This window comes from Paramisgurnus dabryanus, chromosome 21, assembly GCF_030506205.2.
Source record: "Paramisgurnus dabryanus chromosome 21, PD_genome_1.1, whole genome shotgun sequence".
NCBI classification, from domain to species: domain Eukaryota; kingdom Metazoa; phylum Chordata; class Actinopteri; order Cypriniformes; family Cobitidae; genus Paramisgurnus; species Paramisgurnus dabryanus.
This window is the reverse complement of record NC_133357.1, coordinates 33,384,589-33,406,309: the sequence shown is the minus strand read 5'-3', so window position 1 is coordinate 33,406,309 and position 21,721 is coordinate 33,384,589. Positions and strand designations below refer to the sequence as shown.

The following is a 21,721-nucleotide window of genomic DNA, read 5'->3' as shown; positions in this document are numbered from 1 at the left end:
GACTAAAGTATGTTGTGCTTTACAGCTGTCCAAAACGAAACTGAGCTGGCGTTGATTGAATAAACGTTTTGTGCCCTGATCTCATGGAATGATGTATAAATCAATGTTTATGGAAACAACAACAAACCACACTGAAAATAATGTTTCATTCAATTTACTCCATTTTTTAAGGTAAGTGGTTGAAATCAATTTATTTAAGCTACATTTAAACAAACAAAAAAGTTAATTAAAATAAAACACTTTTGTTTAAATGTAGCTTAAATGAATTGATTGCAACCACTTACCTTAAAAAAATGAGTAAATTGAATTAACATTATTTTTAGTGCATAAAAAGTTACCTGTACCAAGAGAAGTAAGTTAAAATAACTCCGTATACTAGTACTATTAGTTAAAAATCAACTTGATTTTGTTGTGTTTGTATTAAGTAACGTTATGTGTTTATTATATCCTATTTAAAAGGCTACAAGTTGACTCAACTTAGAACATGCAGCCACTTGCCTTACTTTTTATAAGTTAGATTTAGATATTAGGCTACTTTTTATAGTGGGCTACGTGAACTAATGAACAACAGTTTGTTTTTATTTTAAGTATAATGCACAGCCAAGCCAGGTGACTTGCACAACCCAGCTTATTCCCCTGTGCAACGCACTTATTGGGAACACCTGATATAAATTATCCTTTCAAATGAAGGCATAGCGGATGCATTGGAGCAGTTTATGCATGATACGTTTCGACAAGAAGTTCGGGTTTTGCATGGGTTTTATTTAAAATAAAATGTCAAAGTTTGGATTTAGTTGTTTGCCATTTGAAATATTTTTTTTACAAGATTTTGAACTATTTCTGAAATGCTTCTTTAATAAAGAAAACCGCTATCTCATAACGCAGCAAAGTACCTATTGCATTAAGTGACAATTGATTGTCGACCAATCGATATCAACATATTCAGCATCATTGCCATGGACAGCACCTGGTAACGTCGTACTTAAGAAAGTATAGGCTTTTTCGACTTCATGCGGCGCCGCTAGAACTGTCAGGCGGATGACGTCAAAGAGCCGCGAGAGCGAGACGAAATTACACTTCGTATGATTTCTCGAATCGTTCTCGCGGTACTTTGACGTCATCCGGCTGTCGGTTCTTGCAGAGCCGCATGAAGTCGAACAAGCCTTATAACTTAATAAACCAGCTAAGGTACAGATTGTGAAACACCCCTACAAATTGAAAGGCGGGCCTGATCTCTGTCCAGTGCTGAAGTTTGTTAGCTGCAATAAAAATGGTTAATAATACCTGAATAATTGCCATGAATGAGAACTGCGATAGAGCTTTGTCCAAAACATCACCAGTGAAAAGTCCTTCATCCTTGAGTTCTCCAAAAAGTGTAATCCAGTATTCAATTCCTTCTTTTCTCATCACTCCCCACCAACTTTCAATTCGCTGATTAGCAGTACTTTTCCCTGTAATGTAACTGCGTTCTGCTGCTCTGTCGTCCTCGCCGTTTCTCCTTAAATAGCGCTGAATGTCTCTCACCACCACATTCTCTGTGCCCATGTCAGTTCGCACAAGCCTGGGACACCCTCCTAAACGCTCAACTGTTTCAACAAAGTAGCCCCCAATAACTCGTGGGTCGCTGTTGGTTGAAGCTGCCCTTAGCCAAGTAATTTTACGAGAAAACCCATCGATGCATCCATTGATGCATATTCCATACGGCTTAAGTTTGTCGTATGAGTCTATGTGCCATATAAAGTTAGGTCCCTGAGCAAAATACTGTCTTCGTCTCAATCGTCGGGTCTGACGAGCCTGGGTGTTAACAGGGTCAAGCAAAGAGAGTATGATCCTTACATCTTCTTTTCCAGGGACGTGCACAGACATTTTGAGGGGCAGGGGCTCAAGTGAAATAAAGGGCACTTCTCATAATTATGTATTTTTTTTCTTTTTTTAAACAAAAAAGTATATATATTAACGCAATTCTGACTCCCTTAAAATGTATTTAAAAAGTTAATTAATTTTATCTTCCTCAGACTCCTTAGTGTTCTAGGATTATAGAGCAGCAAATGAAACCATTACACAATGTGCATGTTTTGAAAACATTTAATTACACATTAATTACAAATTTGTTAAAATGCTAACAACAAAATTGTGAGTTAGTGCTACATGCCAATAAATGCTATATGCTTATGCTAGCGTTTAGCTGAAGTTCTATTAGTTTGCAATTAGTTGTTAATCAAAATCTGCATTTTTGTCTGATAAGGGCTCAAAATATAAGGTCTGTTTACTAATGTGAGCTTCTGGCATGAGCCTCAGAGCAGAGCTCAACATTCTTGTGACCCTTTCAAATAGGGCAAAAATAGACCATTTCATTCAAATGACAAATTCTAGGCTTGTAAATGGACATGTAAAAACGTTTCTGGATCATTTTTGCACTTAATAAAGTGCCTTCTTTGTCAAAGAACAATTTAACATATTATGGCAACACATCCTTTGGCACCTTTAATCTTAGGTTTCATATTTATTAGGGTTACACAAGTCAGAAACAACAAATATAAATTAGGCCTATTTTATTTGTATTTTATATTTTACTTTTTGGTGATGTCAGTAAAAATTCAGACTGGGTAAGTAAAGTACTGAACCATCAGATTTCTCCCCAATCTACAGCTTACTACTTTAGTTAGCAATTGTTTTGTTGTTTGTGCTTTATTATTTTATGAGCAGTCTGTTTAAACTAGGTACACTATACTGTTGCAAGTTTGCAACTCTTCAGGTTAATATGGGATTGTCGTGGAAAACAATGTCCCTGAATCGTTATGTGTAATAACGTGTCCCATATTTTGTGCATAAAACTGTTAATATAAGAATGCTTTCTTCCTCACACACTTACCGGTAGCTGCCTGCAATCATGCACATCGCGTCTCGTTCAGGCTGAGATTTGGCGCTTCTTACAAGCGCGAATGCAAGCATACACGAGTATAGACAAGACCAATCATAAAGCGAAGTATGTTAGAGAGGCGGGACTTAGGAAAGGTAAAGCCAATCATATTAGCGATGTGAGTTTTGGAGGCGGGACTCATCGTTAACCGTTTGTGTACCACAAATAGCGCTATTTTTCTTTTTATAAGAGTTTAAATCTCATTTAAATGATTCCTGAATAAATTCATGTTAAATTAAATAAGTAACAAGTAAAAAACACAAGAAACAGACAGACATCAGTTGTTATATGAATAAAGATCATATTATTAAAAAAAAGCACCCCAGAAAAAAAGGGCACTTTTTCTCCAGGAATAAAAAGGGCAGGTGCTCAAGCCCCCTTTGATGTCTATGTGTGCACGTGCCTGTTCTTTTCTGATGCATATTCCTTGTTGCAAGCACTTTGCATACATCCACCGATACCCGTGATCTCTTCCTGAACCTTGCAGTTGATCAAAAATAAAATCAATACCAGCCCCAAGGTCACCGTATTGTCGCCGGTAAAGCCCCCTGTTTCTTAAAATGCGATGTAGGTGCCTCTCAGATAAAAATATTCCCTGTAACGCTAGACTTTGGAGAATGTTTTTATTACTCATTCCCAGTTGGAAATAAAAATCTATTAAAGTTTCTCTGTCCATGGCAACAGTTTGTCTTTGATTCAGCAGAAAGTACAATAGTTTTTTATGTAGTTGCAGGCAGAAAATAAAACGTGGGCACGCTTTAGCTTAAATGAGGGCACGAATTACTAAAACGTGGGCACGATTTAGCTTAAACGAGGGCACGAATTACTAAAACGTGCGCACGATTTAGCTTAAACGAGGGAACGAATTACTAAAACGTGGGCACGAATTACTAAAACGTGGGCACAATTTAGCTTAAACGAGGGAACGAATTACTAAAACGTGGGCACAATTTAGCTTAAACGAGGGAACGAATTACTAAAACGTGGGCACGATTTAATAATTCGTGGGAACGAATTGCTAATTCGTGGCCACGATTTAAAAAAAAAGTTTTACCATGTCATATGAGACGGGCTCCGTATTTACTGCTTCTGCTCTATCTAATATAAAGTGAAGAAAGCTACATAAACCATTATAACAACGGTCACATTTATAATCTATAGACCTATTTATAATCTATAGACCTGCACTGTCTTTCATTAATATACTTTACATATTATTGTATTCAATAGAGTTTGATTAAAGGGGTCATCTACACAAGTATTGCTTCATATAACAGTGCAAAAATAGTAAAGTGTTTTTGTGATGCTTTGAAAAACAGTGTGAGCTTTGTTCATGGCAAAGAGAGTTTGAGGTGGTTGAATTTTAACTATACTGTGAAATTAATATAAATGTTCAATAAATCAAAGCATTGTTCCACGAGAAAATTGCCAGGGCCAAATTTTGTTCCCAGTCCGACCCTGGCAGTCTGTCATTGTTTTTGAATTGAATTAGGTCCCAGGTATTTTTAATGATGACATTGTTTGTGCATGATGAGTGAACGTGTGTTTATGTATTTACCTGTAAATGTTTTTGTATTTATTTGTAACCGCGTTGCTGCCACTTGCCAGGACACTCTTGTAAAAGAGATTTTTAATTTCAAGGAGTTTTTTATCCTGGTTAAATAAAGGTTTGAATGAATGAATATCAAGTGTGCATGAAGTGGGTTTCAGTTGCTTAATTATATCTTGAAGAGAGCTTAAAGATATTGTCTGGAATTCCTCAAAAACTTGAATACGGAGATGCGGGGCAGATAGGTCATAAATTGAAGATACTATATGCTGTCTTATGTCAACTATTTTATCTGTAAAAATCCTAAGAAAATCTTCATATACTGCAGCTGAGGCATTTAAACTAACAACATTATTTGGATTTATAACAGAATTTAAAATGGTAAAAAGAGTTTTTGGTTTTTATCGATGATATCTGAAAAATACTAAGATTTTGCCGCTTTAACTGATTTTTGATAACCAATTAATGACTCACGTAGAATTTGAAAAGATACTTGTAATTTATCTTTTTTACTCTTCCGTTCGCCACTACGGCAGACTCGTCTATGTTCTTGTGTGGTACTATTTCTGTGGTAGATTTCATGTTTTACCATTGGGAAGAGAGCAAGTAAACATAATGGGCATATGATCTGAAAAACCCAATTCAAGAATTTCAAGTTTACAAACTGAAATACCAACAATACAAGGTCTAAGGTATGGCCTTGTTTGTGAGAGGGAACATTTACCACTTGAATAAAGTCCAGAGAGTCAGCCAGACTAAGAAAATCTTTAGCCAGGGGATTTGACTCACAACAAACGTGAATATTAAAAACTCCCACAACTAAAAGCCTATCATTTTTGAGAACAGCTTTAACCAGAAAGTTTGAAAACTCTTTTAAAAAGTCCTTGTTTGGTTTCGGAGGACGATAAACCACTGCAATCGATAACTGATGTTTATTCAGCTGAAAGAGTAGTATTTCAAAACTTGAGTAGGATTCAGTCTTTAGAGTATTGCAACAGAACCGGCTTTTAGACACCGACGCAAGGCCACAGCCCCTGCCAGAAACTCGAGGGCAGTTTAAAAATGAACAGTTTGTGGGCAAAAGTTCAGAAAAGGGGCTTGTATCCTCTGCAGTCTCAGTGATTAACAGAAAATACAATTCATTAGAGGCAAAGAAATCTCGCAAGATAAATGTTTTGTTTGTCAGCAATCTTGAATTTACCAAAGCCATCTTTACCTGTACTGGGTCGCAGTTTGTCTGTGTAGCACGGCAAAGTGAGAGAAGATTGTTGAGATTTACACCCCCGGGGCGAAGACGTGGTGTCCGGAAACGGGGAGAGCTGGAATACTTTCCCTGAGTCACAGGTAAAATCCAATGATAGGCTAGCGCCATGATGCAAATCGGCCACATCCCAACTCAAAGCAGCCCGAGCCCTGGCGTGATGTATGTAAGCATGCTAGATGCAACTTTAATTTAACCGCAAAAGTACTTTATTATTTGAAACGTATAAATAGTGTAGTCCATTCAAAAGAGAGTAACTTTGGTCCATGTTTCAGTCACTTTTCGAATAGATTTCTGCAATTCAGTTCCTTATGGTCTGCTATTGAAGGTTCTTGATGAACTTAAGAAGAAGAACACACCACATGTATCGCATTTGACAAGATACATGCTTTCTATTTTTCATTCTTTGGCCAAAAAATATTAGGCCAAATAACAGCCGAGGTATTTTAAATAAGTCATAGCAAAATAATTATTTGTGTTACTGGCCATCTTTTAAAAGAGTGATCTGGATCAATCACAATACTTACTGGCCGTGGACAATTCATATGTGCGCTTATTACTATCATTAAAATAAAATGTCACTGAAAGAGTGTGCATCATACCCCTCTGCTAATGTACGACCCACAGCGCAAACAGAAACATTTTAAATATAAAAAAGAAAAATTGCATTGTTTTCATTTTTTTATTTCCATTTGTTCAATTACAAATTAGTAAAATTAAGAAAATTAGAGAAAATGACAATAATTCAATGACGAGGTTATCCAGAAATGTTTTAAAATTCAACATTTAGTTTTATTTTTTTATTTTTGCTGTTTTATTTTTGCTGTCAAGTACATTTAACTGTAAACTTTAAGTATATTTATGAAAAGTATATTTTCTTTTGTATAAGTGCAGAGTTAGAGCACTGTTAATTCATGCCGATAATACTGAAAGAGACTAAACACTTGTTAACTTCTCCAAAACATTTATTTGTTATAAATTGTATATTGGTATAAATCATTTAGCTTGATGAAACATTGTGTTGTTAGTCTCATAAATGCATTGTACTTTGATAAATTAATTAAAGGTCACTACAGAAAATATTTGTTTAGCACATGTTTATTATGTTTACAAGGTCCCATTTAAGCATCCAGTGGGTGCTGGCCACTCATGGCTCACTACACATTCTGATTTATTTCCATCTGCATTTTTGAAAACAGCCTGAAACTTCAAGCTGGTACATTTATTGACTTTGCACCTAATGAATGTTGCATCATTGAATTCCTGGAATGAGCACTGAATCGTGCTGTAATCATTGAAGGGAACCTTGGTAACACTTTGAGCAATATTGGCAGCTGAACCTTCCAACTCAGAACTTGAATTTTTTGAACAAAGAAGCGTTTCCTTATCCAAAGAGACCAGATTGTGCCCTTTTATAAACTCCGGTTCATTGCAGTAAACTTTACTGAAATCATCCACATTTCTGTGGTTGTATCTCAGCCAATCTAAGAAATACTGTATGTCACAGTCACAGTGCCAGGGATTCCCATGGAGTTGAACTATGCACTGGAAATCAAGGTAATCAAATAAGCCGAATGGTATACTTCGCAGGTTGTTCATAGATAAGTACAACTTCTCCATGACTTGCTGATCCTTAAACAAGTCACCTTCCAGTAAGCTCAAGTTATTTCTCTGCAAATTGATTGTTTTTAGATTTAAAAGTCCTTTGAAGGCAGTACTACGCAATGAGACAATCTGGTTCTCAGACAGGTCCAGATTTTTCAGTGAAATGAGGTTCTGAAAGAAATCCGTAGGGAGTTCCGAGAGACTATTTTGAGACAAGTCCAAATATAAAAGGTGTTGTAGTTTCTGAGAACCCACAGGGGATAGTTGGACCAGTCTATTTTTTTTAAGAACAAGTTTCCGGAGACTTGGTGGAAATGCTTCAGGATCCAGATTCATTATGTGATTGCTTTGGAAATTCAGCTCCTCCAAATGATTTAGGTGGGCAAAGATGTCTACTGGAAGGTATGAGATCATGTTGCCCTGCATGGTAAACACCCTTAAAACAGAGTTGTTATGAAATATATCAGCTGACAGAGAGCCTATCTGGTTAAAAGACAAGTCAAGTTCCTGAAGTTGGTGAAGATTTTGAAAAAGAAGACTGGGTAGATATGACAAGCCATTTCCCCTTAAGTTTAATGTTTCCAGTCTCTGTAAACAGTCAAAAATGCCATTGTACAAAACACTGATCATGTTGTTGTTGAGTAAAAGTCTTGTAAGGTGAACCAACTTGTTGAAGGTCTCCATTTCAAATGTAAACAAATGTGAGTTTCCACTGATTTCAAGCTCCCGCAGCTCAGTCAGCTGGTCAAAGGCATTGCTTGAAACCACTTTTAAGAGGCAGTTAAGAATAACCAGCTTATTAAGTTTAAGGTTTTCTCTAAAGGAACTTCCATTCACATGTGTGACACCAGATGCCAATACGATAAGTTCTTTCACTTGTGTGGAGATGTTTACAGGTAAAACTTTCATTCTGTCATCTGAGCAAATGACCGTTGCAGCTGAGAAGCACTGGCATAGTTCAGGACAGCAGTCACTGTAGCACAGTTTAATAAGGAAAAGTAAAGCAACACCACAGTGCTTGGCCATATCCACTGCAAAAAAAAAAAAGATTACAGTTTAGTTACAATTATTTTGAAATGTCTCTGTGTTGTTTATTATAAACAATACAATAATGGCCAATTAATTGTTTCTAATTTACGTGTCCATCATGTGGGAACAAAGCATGCCAGGAATGTCATCTGTGTCTGTCAGGTTATGGCGGCTGCAATAGCTTAGCTGCATGGTCAGATTAATGCAAAATAATATTTCTATTGCATAATTAACAGCCTTATTATTTTACGTCACGTGTCTATTGTAATTGTTTAATAACAAGCTCATTAAGAAAGCAAATTGCGTTCATGGCTTGATGTTAGATTTTATCCCAACTGTCACGATTGCCACCACGGCTCCCTTTGCTGCCCACAAGAGGCTTTGCAACAGAGTTACGAAGTATTGTTTGCCCAGCAACATACCGAGTGGGTCACTCTGTTTCGATTACTTTAATTGAATTTTATTTATATAGCGCTTTTCACAGTTGTTTAATTGTTCCAAAGCAGCTTTACATTAATAAAAACAAGAGAAATTAATAGGACAACAAAGTAGCAAATTACAGTGGCTAAAATTAATCTGTACTATTGAGCAGAGTAATAATGCAATGTGTATGTAATGTAACATAATTCTAAATTAAGCTAATGACTCCCTAGGGGTTTAAAAAGAAAAACCTTTTGGAAAAAGTCCTTGGGAGAAAAAACCCTGAAAGAGAGACAGACATAGCTGATCCTAAAGAGGATATACTATTGAGTACTATATTATAAAAATGTATTTGAATTAAGTTTTAATCATTTAAAATAAAATAAAAGTTAAAGAGCAAATTTCAGGTTAAACTCAAAGTGACTCAAAGTATAGAAAAATAATGTAAGAATTAGAGTTCCCTTTCAATACGGTTCACTTCGCATTGCGTCAGTTAGCTGACGCTATGGGGGGAAACTCCTGTTTACTCCGTGACTGAAGCCTATTGGTTAACGTCTGTACAAAGTACAGACCAATGACGTTTGAACCCGCGCGCGGGAGGAACGCGTCCTTATATAAGCGCGGTTCAATCGTCAGGAGCTCATTATTTTCTCCTTCAGCGCGAACCTCTCGCTGCTCCGAAGAAAAAGAAGAAGCCTTACTTCGCCTAGCGTCTTCCCCTGCCGTTTTCCGGCTGAGAACCGAAGATAGCAGAGTCCAGGTCTAGCGTCTTCCCCTGCCGCTTTCCGGCCGAGAACCGAAGATAGCCTTCGCTTGCCGTGGTACGAGCCCTGTGCAGCGGACACACGCCTGACGAGGTCTCCCCTGCGGCCGCCCGGTAAGATCAATATTTTTAATATAAAGCTATAAGCTAAAAGAGCAGGCGCTGTTGTAATAGCGTCCAGCACAGCGGCTCGGTGAGCCTCTCTGCTATGAATTTCCTCCGAGCGCATTACCGGTCTGGCACCTCCCACGCCGGGACCGCGCTTATGCTTTGGTTGTCTTATCCATGTTTCGTGCTCCCCTGCTGTTCCTCTCTCGCCGGGATGAACACACGGCGAGCCATGAGACTAGATGGATGCATAGACAAGCACACACGGACTAACCCCCCCTGTGTTCTGTCACACCGCAACCGTTCATGCTTACAGAGTCATGCTTACTCTCACATTCAGTGGCGAGATCTCTGGCACATATATTAATCCCCCGAGTGCATCGGGTCATACCGTCACGACGCATGGCTGTTCTGTCTGTGTTGCTGCTCCCCTCTGCCATTCCTCTCTTGTTGAGATGAACAAGCGGGGAACCGTAGACCTGGATAGATGCATACGACAAGCAAACACGGGCGGTCAGCCCCTGTCTCTGTCATAGCACAGCCACTCGTGCTCCACGCTCGCGGAGTCCCTCGCTCCTTTCCCCACAGTGGTGAGGTCTCTTAACGGCTTAGCTAGCACGCGGTATTACGGCTCGCTGCCTCTAAATGCAGCTGTCCAGTGTTCAACGATTACAGAGCTTCATGCCCCTCCCCTCCTGGAGCGGCGCGATCTCATTCGTCTGCTCGATAGGGCCGATTCGCCGCTATTGGAGCACCAAGAACACTCATTATAAGAGAGCTTCATGCCCCTCCCCTCCTGGAGCGGCACGATCTCATTCGTCTGCTCGATAAGGAGGACACGCCTCTATTGGAGCGCTAAAACACTTATTATAGAGCTTTACTGGCCTGAGCCGATCTCACTTCAGATAGCTCATTCTTCGTCTGCCTGGTAATTTCTCTCTGGTTTAGACGGAATCAGAGGCAGAACGAATTTGTTTATAATATACTGAGGCCCGAATACCTCCCTTTATTCAGTCCCGTCCTATATCAGTGCGCTGAATATTGGTACATTCTTATATATATACCCGGTTTTTCTGCCCTTTTAATAAACGGCAAAACCGCGGGCCTCACGGCAGACTTCCTCTCTGCGATGGGTTCAGTCTGACATTAAACCACCTAGACATACTACCCTGCTCCGTGAGCCGTTCGGTCACCGTCACTACTGAGGCTTGTGCACCTGAACGGCAGAGCTCTGGTCTCCGCAGCATAGCTGCATCAACAGAGAACAAAACTGTCTGGGAAAAAGGGGTTATGTCGCGCCTCGGCTGGACTGCCCTGAAATGTTTTCTGTGTGCTGTTTATCCAAACATACTGTGTAATACTGTCGGCTATGCGACCTCACTATAGTGGCGAACGGTATTTAATTCCTCTAAAAAGAGTAATTTCCGTGCTTACTATACTGTGTATTGACACCCACGGTTGTACGGTGTCTCTAAACACTTTATTGCCTTACTGACAAGCAATCAGTAATACGCACACACGGCCCGCTGTCCATAATTCTATCGACGCTAGCCGAAAAAACCCTGGTTTGGCCATATACTGTGTATTGACACCCCACGACTGTACGGTGTCTCTAACACCTTTCTGCCAAATTCGCTCGCAGCCCACCTCAGTTTCTCCGCTACGATGCTGATGGCGCAAACGAGCACGGTCTTACGGCTGTTATTCTCTCTTCCTAGAGGAAGGACAGCCTCAGACTTTTGCATGGCTCCAAGCGTTTGAATCGCGCCCTCTCCGGACGGCCACTCAAAGGCTTACAGCCAAGCGGTTTATGACGTTTTTCGGCCATATAGCTGATTTATATTAGCGGATCCGAAGACGCTCACACCTCCGCTCCAATACTCGGAGATATTAAGGGTAATATCAACCTCAAGTGAGCTTGCTACCCGCCACAATAAGTTTCAAAGCTTAAAGCGCGCGCACAGTCAGACGCGCGCGGCATCTCGTTTAAGACGGGCGCACGTACCCCTCTAACGAGCCTCAGAAAGCTGAATATCGTGGCATTCTGTTCATAAGTCCACTTCAGTTTGACTAAGCAAAGGTCCCGCCCCGAGCTGACGGCCGGGAAGCTTGCTTAAGTTACACACTGCTGCATGTAGTGCTGTCATTACGAGCTAGCCCAGCATTTGCTGTGGGTTGAACACGCTTTACGACGGCAATCAGCCTTCGGCGCGTGGAACGCCGTTTGTCTCATATAAATCACCTTGTACTGTGAATACGGTACATTAAGAGGATGATTTAGCACTGCAGCACTCTCGACCGTGTTATTGTGATAATGCGGTCGGGCAATCTACGGTGGTTTCATTATTTACCGAACCAGACTGAGATCTCGCCCCCTGAACAAGCTGACGAGTCATCTCCTTTATAAACTCATTGCATCGCTTTATAAGCTATGTTCAATCAGAGTGATACGCATCTCATGCTTAAACTACCAATATTAACCCATTACGATGGGCGTGCGGAGATGGCATCCGTGGGACACGACCTACATTACGTGCCTTATGACACATTGACACAAGCTGCTAGGACCCCTTTCACGAGGCGTCCTTATGCAAAGTCTGATCCATTCTGTCTAGTGACATTTGAAAGTCAAAACCCCCCGCGAGTCGTGGGTGGAACACTTTTCTCCTCACTACAGAGGCACGGCGGCTCTCTCCCCTACCTATATCTATGTGGCCGTGATAACAGCGAACCACGCTTTTACGACCGACCATTCATTTAATTCACAAGCCTGTCATCTCTCAGATGCGGACGGCGGCGGTAACAGCGAACCATGCTTTTACGGCTGGCCATTCACTTTATTCATAAGCCTGTCATTTCTCAGATGCGGACGGTGCCCGAGGCACAGCGCTCTGGAACTGTCCAAGGTCCTGTATGACACATACGTCTGACGTACATCAGACGATCAGCTGTTCATCTGCGTCACAGATCACTCACTAGAGCACCTGTCAATACAGGCTATTTATGAATCGTTGACGTTATCACCTCCCGTGACAATTATGCTCACTTGTCTTAGAGCATGGGCATGGTCTTAGAGGTTTCTCATTTGACAATTGTGACACGGCCGGCTGGTCCCCGCCGTCCACGTTGTCAGTTTACAGCTTCGACATCCCTGCTTCGCGCACTACTGAGGTTTGTTGCATTAAAGGTGCGCCCATTAGCTCACCTGTATGCACGATATGGTTTTTAATTATATGCGTCCACCGTGCGCTTAGAGAAGCTCACATGTACACGCTATAACATTTTGGTATACAATAAGATGCGCTTGGGAAAGCTCACCTGTATACACAGCTGTGTTATGCTTTGTGACACATACATTGTTGTTCATCTGTGTACGTTCACGGTGCGTTGGGTGCCCACCGTTACGTTCATCAATCATATCTGTACACATTCACGGCGCGTTCTGTGCACTGATTTATCTATACGCATTCACGGTGCACTGAAGAGTTCACCCGTGTGCGCACAATTTATTATCAGAACACATGACGGCGCGCTCGAGAATCTTGCCGGCCTGTGCATTATAACACTCTGATTCATCTATATGCATTCACGATGTATTCAAGTGTTCACCTGTGCCCGTGCAATTTATAGTCAATACACATTTACGGTGCGCTTGGAAAGCTCACCGATCTGTGCACTATAATACTACCTATATGCATCCCGATGCGCTCGAGGGTGCACCTGGGTTCACACTATTGTGGTATCTGTATAATCCCACGCTACGAACCGTTCTGCCGCATATTATAGTCAGATCAGCCGTTCGTGAGCTTCGCAGATCACTCACTACGTATGTCTGTTGCTAACAGTGGTTATTTAAATGGATCGTTGAAACCATCGCACTGGCTCACGCCCCTCTATGAGCTATGTCCTATATAGAGCCCACTCTGTGCGAGTTTGGCTTCTTCATGAACTTGGTCTACAGGGGTATCTATATCTATATTTGATATCTGCTACGCGGCCGGCTGGTCTTCGCCGTCTACGTTGTCAGATTGTACAGCTAAGACGTCCCTGCCCTACGAGCGCAGGTTCTCTCGGCTCAATCATGCACGCTCATGCGTTTTATGTGTACACCACGGTGCGCTCAGCGAGCTCACCAACGTGACTCTGAATTTATTTATCTCGCACAGCCGCGGCGCGCTCGGTACCTCGCCGTCTTGTGCTATGTTATGTGCCCCCGGTGCGTTTAAAACCCCACCGTGTGCGCGTCAACAATTTATATGGTGCTTACACATTTGCTTTTAAAGCTGTGAATATGCCGGGTATAGGGCCACACGCAGTGTCTCTCCGGTAAGGCACTTCAGTACGTTGTGTATGCACGGCGTGATGGGATTACGTTCCCCCATAGCGTCAGCTAACTGACGCAATGCGAAGTGAACCGTATTGAAAGGGAACGCTTAGGTTACTCACGTAACCCCGGTTCCCTGAAATAACGGGAACGAAGCATTGCGTCTCTTGCCGTGCTACAAACGTCTAAGCAGCGAGTGTTATTCGGCTGCGCGCTTCAGTCGAATAATAATGAGCTCCTGACGATTGAACCGCGCTTATATAAGGACGCGTTCCTCCCGCGCGCGGGTTCAAACGTCATTGGTCTGTACTTTGTACAGACGTTAACCAATAGGCTTCAGTCACGGAGTAAACAGGAGTTTCCCCCCATAGCGTCAGCTAACTGACGCAATGCTTCGTTCCCGTTATTTCAGGGAACCGGGGTTACGTGAGTAACCTAAGCGATTCATTAAAATATAATTATAAATATGCTAGTGAGGCTTCTGGAGTTGTTTTTGTAAGGAAATTTAAGTTCTGCATCTAAAACCCAATTTCATTGGATTCATTGTGTGCCACATACAAATAGCTCCCGTCCCTGTCTGCGGCTGAAGATTCGGCTCTCTCGCTGGCCGGAGCCGGCTCTTCATGTTCGCTACAAAGAATCCACTCTTAGAGCCTGCACTGTAAAAATATTCCGTAGAAATTACAGTATTACTGGCAGCTGGATGCCAGTAACTTACTGTAAATTAAAATGTATGTTATTTACTGACAACAGTTTGTTCAAAGTTAAATGAACATTAAACATTAACAAGTCTTTGTCTTACAGAATAAAAATATAAAATAACAGCCTCATGCAAAGCATTCTGGGAACCAAAAATACTCATCAACCTTTTTCTGGGTTTTTCCTTCAGATTTTGTTTCCCAGAATGCTTTGCTTGAGGCTGTTATTTTAGTTTTATTCTGTAAAGATACAGACTTGCTAATGTTTAATTTTCATTTAACTTTGAACAAACTGTTGCAGGTAATTTACATAAATTTAAATCTACACTGTAAAAAAATTCCGTAGAAATTGCAGCTGGGCTGCCGGTAATTTACCGTAGATTTACATTTATGTTATTTACTGGCAAGAGTTTGTTCAAAGTTAAATGAACATTAAACATTTACAAGTCTTTGTCTTTACAGAGTAAAACTAAAAAGACAGCATCAAGCAAAACATTCTGGGAAACAAAATCTGAAGCAAAAAACAGAAAAAGGTTGATGATGATTTCTGGTTCCCAGAATGCTTTGCATGAGGCTGTTATTGTATAGTTTTATTCTGTAAAGATAAAGAGTTATTAATATTTACAATTTATTTAACTTTGAACAAACTCTTGCCAGTAAATAACATTAATGTAAATCTACGGTAAATTACCGGCAACCCAGCTGCAATGACATTGTAATTTCTACGGAATTTTTTTACAGTGTACAGTAAGTTACTGGCATCCAGCTGCCAGTAGTACTGTAAATTCTACGGAATCTTTTTACAGTGTGCTCGTTCGCAATGACCCATCACTAGGACAGATGTCTTGGTGAGAGATCAGTGTTTATAGATACATACAAACACAAAATGAAATGTAACACACTGTGCTTAGATCACAAAATTGTGTAGATTATTGTCATATATCATGCAATAGCAAAGATAGTATTGATTCTGAACTAATAAGCGTTAAGCAGATGTTATGTTACACTCGTTAATATTTGTACACACTTACGTTACCTGATACAGCTGTTTCTGGTTCCCTTAAAAGGGAGCAAGACTAATTCAATGCAGGCAACTTTTTATTTCATTGATATGTCACCTGACCTTGATGTTGCCTATAGGCATTACGGATTTGCATCTCTATCACTGAGACAGTTTTTAAACTGATGCATCGCATTGTTAACTTTTTATGCCAATGCACTGAACGAATTGTGGAATCTTCCAATCCGTAATTGGCATAATTTCATACGTGCTCAGACACTAACCAGAGACACTTTCTATATAGCGTTAACAAATATGACACACATATTACACACATGTATATTCTCATGTACAATATTTAGTTAAAAGTTGATCTCTTGACTAAAGAACTAGAACATTGTTACAATAACACTGACTATTTAAAATATCAGATAAAAAGTTTTTATTATCTCCTCTAATGTTACTATAGTTTCTTGATGGTAAAGATGAAAGATTTAATTCATTTGCATTAATTTAATAAACCTATATTCTATATAACTATATTCTAACATGTGTTCTAACATGGTGTCCATGAACAAAAGCTAATTAATAATAATAATTTTATTGGCTAAATATTTAAAGGTACAACAAGCAAACCTTACTCATATTCTGAAAACATATTGTTAAAAACAGACTTTTCCTTACCTCTATAGTTTGCACATTCAGCTCAAGCAGAAATAAACAAATTCCTCTTTGACATCACTTGCTAGACGCAAGGTAAACAGGTCTAAGTAAACTGCTTGTCATTGGTCAGGGTCTATTTGCTGGGTTTGACGCAAGTTGTGCCATTTTTTATGTTTTTGTGTCAGAGGTGAAGCTATGGGTAGTCTCTCAATTTAGAGAATTGGAATACTGATTGATTCAAAACTTACCTTAAAGGGATAGTTCACTTTAAAATGAAAATGTTGTCATAATTTACTCGTTCTCATGTTGTTCTAAATCTGTATGAATTTCTTTTTTCTGATGAACACAAAAGATAATGGTATATATTACCATTTTACAGTAGCGCAGCAACGCCACCGAATGTAGCGAAGTAAAAGTACAGTTTTTCCACTAGAAATATACTTGAGTAAGAGTAAAAAGTACCCATCCTTAAATTTACTGAAAAAGTTTCCAAAAAATATTCCTTAAGTAATTGTAATTCGTTACTACCCATCTCTGCTTATACAATCCCTACTGAAAAATCCAGCTAAGACCAGCATAAGTTGGTAGCTGGTTTAAGGTGGCACTAGCTGGTTTATGCTGGTCCTCCCAGCCTGACAAAGCTGGTCATGCTGGTGGGCCAGCTGGCCTTCTAGCCTGACCAGCTAAGTCCAGCTAGACCAGCTTAAAAAGTGTCCAAAACACAGCTAGACCAGCTTGCTACACCAGCAAAACCAGCTAAAACCAAGCTGGGAGACCAGCTAAAACCAGCTCACCAGCTTATGCTGGTCTTAGCTGGATTTTTCAGTAGGGATGAAATGACGCTAACACGGTTTGGAGCAAACAACCATTAGACTGAGAATCAACAATCAGTTTAGATCAACACGATCTATTCACTTGGAAATTGTGTTAGGCTACCTGTACTTAATCAGTTGCAAAGAATATATTGAGACATGTACTTAGATGTCACAGGTCGGAGAAGCGGACCGCCCCTGTCGCGGGTCACGCTCCTCCTAGTTCCACCCCGAGGAGGTCCCAAAACACCCCAATGACCAGACAGACAGAGGATTAAAATTTAAAAACTTTTATTAAATATTAAAAGGTAATAGGGGGAGGGGAGTTAAATATTAAAAAAAAACATCCCAGTCCTCGGGCTTTCATAGCAAGGGGGGAGGGGCATTTGGATCTTCTGTGTTGTGGCTGTAAGCAGAGGTAAGAATTTCACAGGTGACTGGGACTTTAACTTTTCCTCAGCAGGTGACTGGAACTTTTACTTTTCCTCAGCTGGTGACTGGAACTTTTCCTTCTCACTCCTTAGGTTCGTGGCTGTAAGCAGAGGTAAGAATTACACAGGTGACTGGGACTTAAACTTTTCTTCCTCAGGTTCGTGGACTGATTTGTAGATATATTTCACCACTGCCCTCTTTCAGAGCCAGAAAGATCTTGTCGCTTTGTATACAGGAAGTCCTATTTGCAGCTGTCTTTACATCATGCTCCTCTAGCCTCAACGTGTTGAAATCTCCTCACGATTCCTCTGAACTCGGTGTGGCTTCTGTCGACACAAGCACAGCACTACACTGCAAGCTTTAGGTGTACACACACACAATAAAGACAAAGACTCACCCACGACACTCCATGCACTTTAAGTGAACTAAGGACTTAGCCAAATTCGGCCAGGATTCGTCGTGTGGCTGGTTAGACGTGTTCTCAGTAGAGGGAAAAAGCACCTAGATATGGACGTCGGACCTCCTGCGTTACTCCTAATTGAATTGTACTCCTCGGCTCACCCACGCTTCTCTCCACGGTGGGGCCGCAAACTGTTCATTGAACTCACAACACACGTTAGGTAATATACCCTCTTCCACTCTGCACAGTACAATGTACAGCGTTACTCACGTGCGATGTCCATGCTTCACAGCGTTGGCTCTCTATATAGACTTCCAGTATTACTCCCCGGCTCACCCATGCTTCTCTCCACCGTGGGGCCGCAAACTGTTCATTAAACTCACAACACACGTAAGGTAATATACCCTCTTCCACTCTGCACAGTGCAATGTACAATGTTACTCACGTGCGGTGTCAATGCTTCACAGCGTTGGCTCTCTATATAGACTTCCAGTATCACTCCCCGGCTCACCCACACTTCTCTCCACGGTGGGGCCGCAACTGTTCATTAAACTCACAACACACGTTAGGTAATATACCCTCTTCCACTCTGCACAGTACAATGTACAGCTTTACTCACGTGCGATGTCAATGCTTCACAGTGTTGGCTGTCTATATAAACTTCCAGTATTACTCCCCAGCTCGCCCATGCTTCTCTCCACGGTGGGGCCGCAAACTGTTCATTGAACTCACAACACCCAACAACGGCAGAGAAAAGCACTTTTTCCCGTGGTGCTCCTTTAACAAACAACAGCAACTCCTCTCTCTCGCCTTCTTCGGCCCATCACTCTTTCCGCTCGCTCTAAAGCGCTCCCCGGATCAACGGAGCCGTCAGGCTTTTCCCTCGGAGTTTGTGGTTTGGTTCGCCCTAGGCGGAAAGAGCTCGCCCAGGATTCGACCGCCAACTCCTCTTCACACGTCCTCCAATTGTAAATCACCACCTTAATCCTTCTCACCTGTGGCTCGTAAGGTCCCGATTGTGTTGCCCCTGGAAACCAGGAAGTGCAGGTGCTTGAAATATTCGGCCTGGGTGGAAACCATCTCCGGGTGGAACCGATCTTCGCCGCTTTTGGTTCTGCCCTATAATAGTCACCCTGTGACATAGACATTTGCAATTTAATGAGAAATTCAATTCTGCACATCGCCGTTATCTCACAGCGTCCATGCCCATTTAAATAGCATTTTTCAAAATGATAGTGAGGTAGACTGGAGCTGAAACAGCGGGGTTTAATGACGCTTTAAAGATCACCAAAGAGCACACACATTATATACAAAATTATATCAATCTGCATACCAAGTAATGTTCATATTACTGTTATTGCATACTGTTCATTATAGGAATAAAGGTTTTTGAAACATTCATGCCAATTAAAAGCCCATCTGAACCGAGAAAAAAATAGAGATAAATATAAATATGAAATATTTTAAGCACACATTGTGATGTACACAGCAGCACTACCTACCAACTGGATGCTCTTCCCTTTTTTCTCAATTGTTTGTCTATGATTCGATTACATTCCTCCACTTCACTGAAATAGTACATAAAGAACATAATCACTTGTTAACAAAAATGCTGTTAAAAAGGGGTACACAGTACAGTTCAGTACAGTACACAGTACATGACACAATCTAACACCTGGTATTTTAACAGTCAATTATTATGATAACCTACTGTTATGTCTGACTATAAAAATGCCACATGTCTCAATCAACATTATGAAACCATATCTAAATGAAGAGACGTACTCATAACATGTATTGTGTGGTAACATTTAAAAGGCTGACTGTGAGCACGTGACAGTTAAAACATTTCGATTATTTTAACTAAAAATGAAAAAACTAAGTCAACACAAGCTTTCATGCAACAGTTTAGTTAAACAGATGTGCTAACAATTAATTTACAGCATTATTCTATGTAAAGCACTTTGAATGACCTCTGTGTATAAAATGTGCTACACAAATAAACTTGTCTTCCCATATGTATGATGGCTATGCATTCAAGACTATTTAACAAATCACAATCACTTCGACTAGGTTACTTTCCAATGAAATGCATCACGATTGTATTTAATGTTTAAATAAAAATAAATTCACATTTGATATTCACACTCTGATTGTCATCCATATTTGCTGGTCCTAATTCGCTAGGGGGCGTCGTTACTAAAAACCTATGGTCCTAGAACTGCGGTCCTGAAACTGTCGCCTCCAGTTGTGCAGGAAGATGCAACTCGTGTTTGTGGATTTCAGTGTGCATTCGTGAATTCTCGTGCGTGTGTGCTGGAGATGTGAATTACTGTGCGTGTATCTGGATTTATTGTGTGCATTTGTGGGAGGTTTTAAAACTGTTTTCACTCCATATATCCTCCTGAGACATCTATGACGTATGGTTCTGCCTTTTCACTGACAGAGGGGGAAAAGTGCAGCAGTAATTCTTCTTCCTCTCTGGTAGGTGTCAGTATTGTGTGAGTGTTTCTGTGTGAACAGTGAAGAAAACATTAGAGTTCACAAGAGTGAATTAGGAAACGTGGCCTTATGAGCGAACCGGGCCTATATCAAAGAGAAGCACACGGAATTGACACGCACATCTCTCTTAAAATATTACATTACTGTATTTAAACACAGACACACGCGCGCGCTGAAACATGGAAGACGCGGAGCATAGTGCAGCGGTGCCAGACGGATCCAGTAACCTTTCGGATACGGTAAACGGGACCGCGGGCCGGTTTGTGTCCAGCGCCGAGGGCACTGCACTGGCATACGGCAGTTTGCTGTTCATGGCCCTTCTACCCATATTTTTCGGAGCTTTGAGATCGGTGGGCTGCTCCAAGACTAAGGTAAGTTACAGTCACACAAACATTTATGTAATGTACATTATTTTAAAGTTGTCCAATGATTAATTGTGTATAAATACAACACATAAATGCCACATAATTAATTAAAATAACATTTACACTAACCGATGTCATTTGAAAGGATTCATTTAATATAGCTTAAGAAATGCTGTGAGGAGTTTGACATGCTGTAACTAACTTAAATAAAGAAAAAAAATAGTTATTTTACATTAATCGCTCGATTTGAGTCGTTTGAAAAAATACGACAAAAACTCAACAACAATTTCAATAAGACTGTTTCAGCCATAGACAGTAAAAGAAACACTAATTTTAGTTAGTGTTTCAGCACTAACTGCCCTGCCTACCATATGTTGCCAGAACGATATAACTTCTAAGCCTTCCTTCATAGTTACTGTTCGCACCATGTAATGTAGAATGACTACATTTTTAATTTCTGGTTTAAAGATAGACGTATTTTTATTTGTTTGTTTGTTTGTTTGATGCTTTTGCAAGAATTTCATTAAATTATGCAATAACATTATTGATATGAGCTGTAGCCTATACGTGCATATCTGCGTGTGTTCACATAAAATATAGGCGGTATGATTAAAAATGTATATCATGATATTTTCCAAAATTATGCCCGTTTCGTGGTATATGACAGTATTTGTTGTTTTTCACACATGATTGGGTGTTACCACATTTTCTACTGACTGAGAGAGGAAATACTGCAGAAGAATAACTTAGAATGTCCTATTTCACTGTGGAAAATTACTAGGGGTGTAATAATATTTTACGATATACACACTATAATACTTGTCCGATATCTATTCTGAATTGCAAAGGCAATGTTATGCACAACTATTT

At 40.4% G+C, this 21,721-nt stretch overlaps 2 protein-coding genes and 1 long non-coding RNA gene across 5 annotated transcripts in view; 1 reads left to right on the top strand and 2 right to left on the bottom strand.

The window, feature by feature from the left end:
- Window positions 1–6,400: 6,400 nt before the first annotated feature.
- On the bottom strand, window positions 6,401–16,501 carry LOC135775995 (uncharacterized). Its single transcript, XM_065286618.1, has 2 exons — window positions 16,362–16,501; window positions 6,401–8,366 (listed from the first exon to the last, which is right to left on the bottom strand). Exon 2 carries the CDS (start codon window positions 8,359–8,361, stop codon window positions 6,838–6,840), a length of 1,524 nt encoding a protein of 507 aa, XP_065142690.1. The 5' UTR covers window positions 8,362–8,366; window positions 16,362–16,501; the 3' UTR covers window positions 6,401–6,837.
- A 964-nt stretch (window positions 16,502–17,465) lies between these two features.
- Window positions 17,466–20,336, bottom strand: LOC135773004 (uncharacterized). Its single transcript, XR_010543338.2, has 3 exons — window positions 20,131–20,336; window positions 19,487–19,552; window positions 17,466–19,117 (listed from the first exon to the last, which is right to left on the bottom strand). It is a non-coding gene; the product is annotated as an uncharacterized lncRNA (long non-coding RNA).
- Window positions 20,337–20,519: 183 nt separating this feature from the next.
- Window positions 20,520–21,721, top strand: part of hm13 (histocompatibility (minor) 13) — a 151,198-nt gene continuing 149,996 nt past the window's right edge. For all 3 annotated transcript variants that reach the window (XM_065286615.2, XM_065286614.2, XM_065286613.2), the window contains exon 1: window positions 20,520–20,857. In XM_065286615.2, the coding sequence (XP_065142687.1) occupies window positions 20,666–20,857 (192 nt within the window). In that variant the 5' untranslated portion in view covers window positions 20,520–20,665. The remainder of the gene's footprint in view (window positions 20,858–21,721) is intronic.

Excerpts from the sequence above, each read along its gene's own strand:
- LOC135775995 (XM_065286618.1), bottom strand. The coding sequence starts at position 8,361 with ATGGCCAAGCACTGTGGTGTTGCTTTACTTTTCCTTATTAAACTGTGC.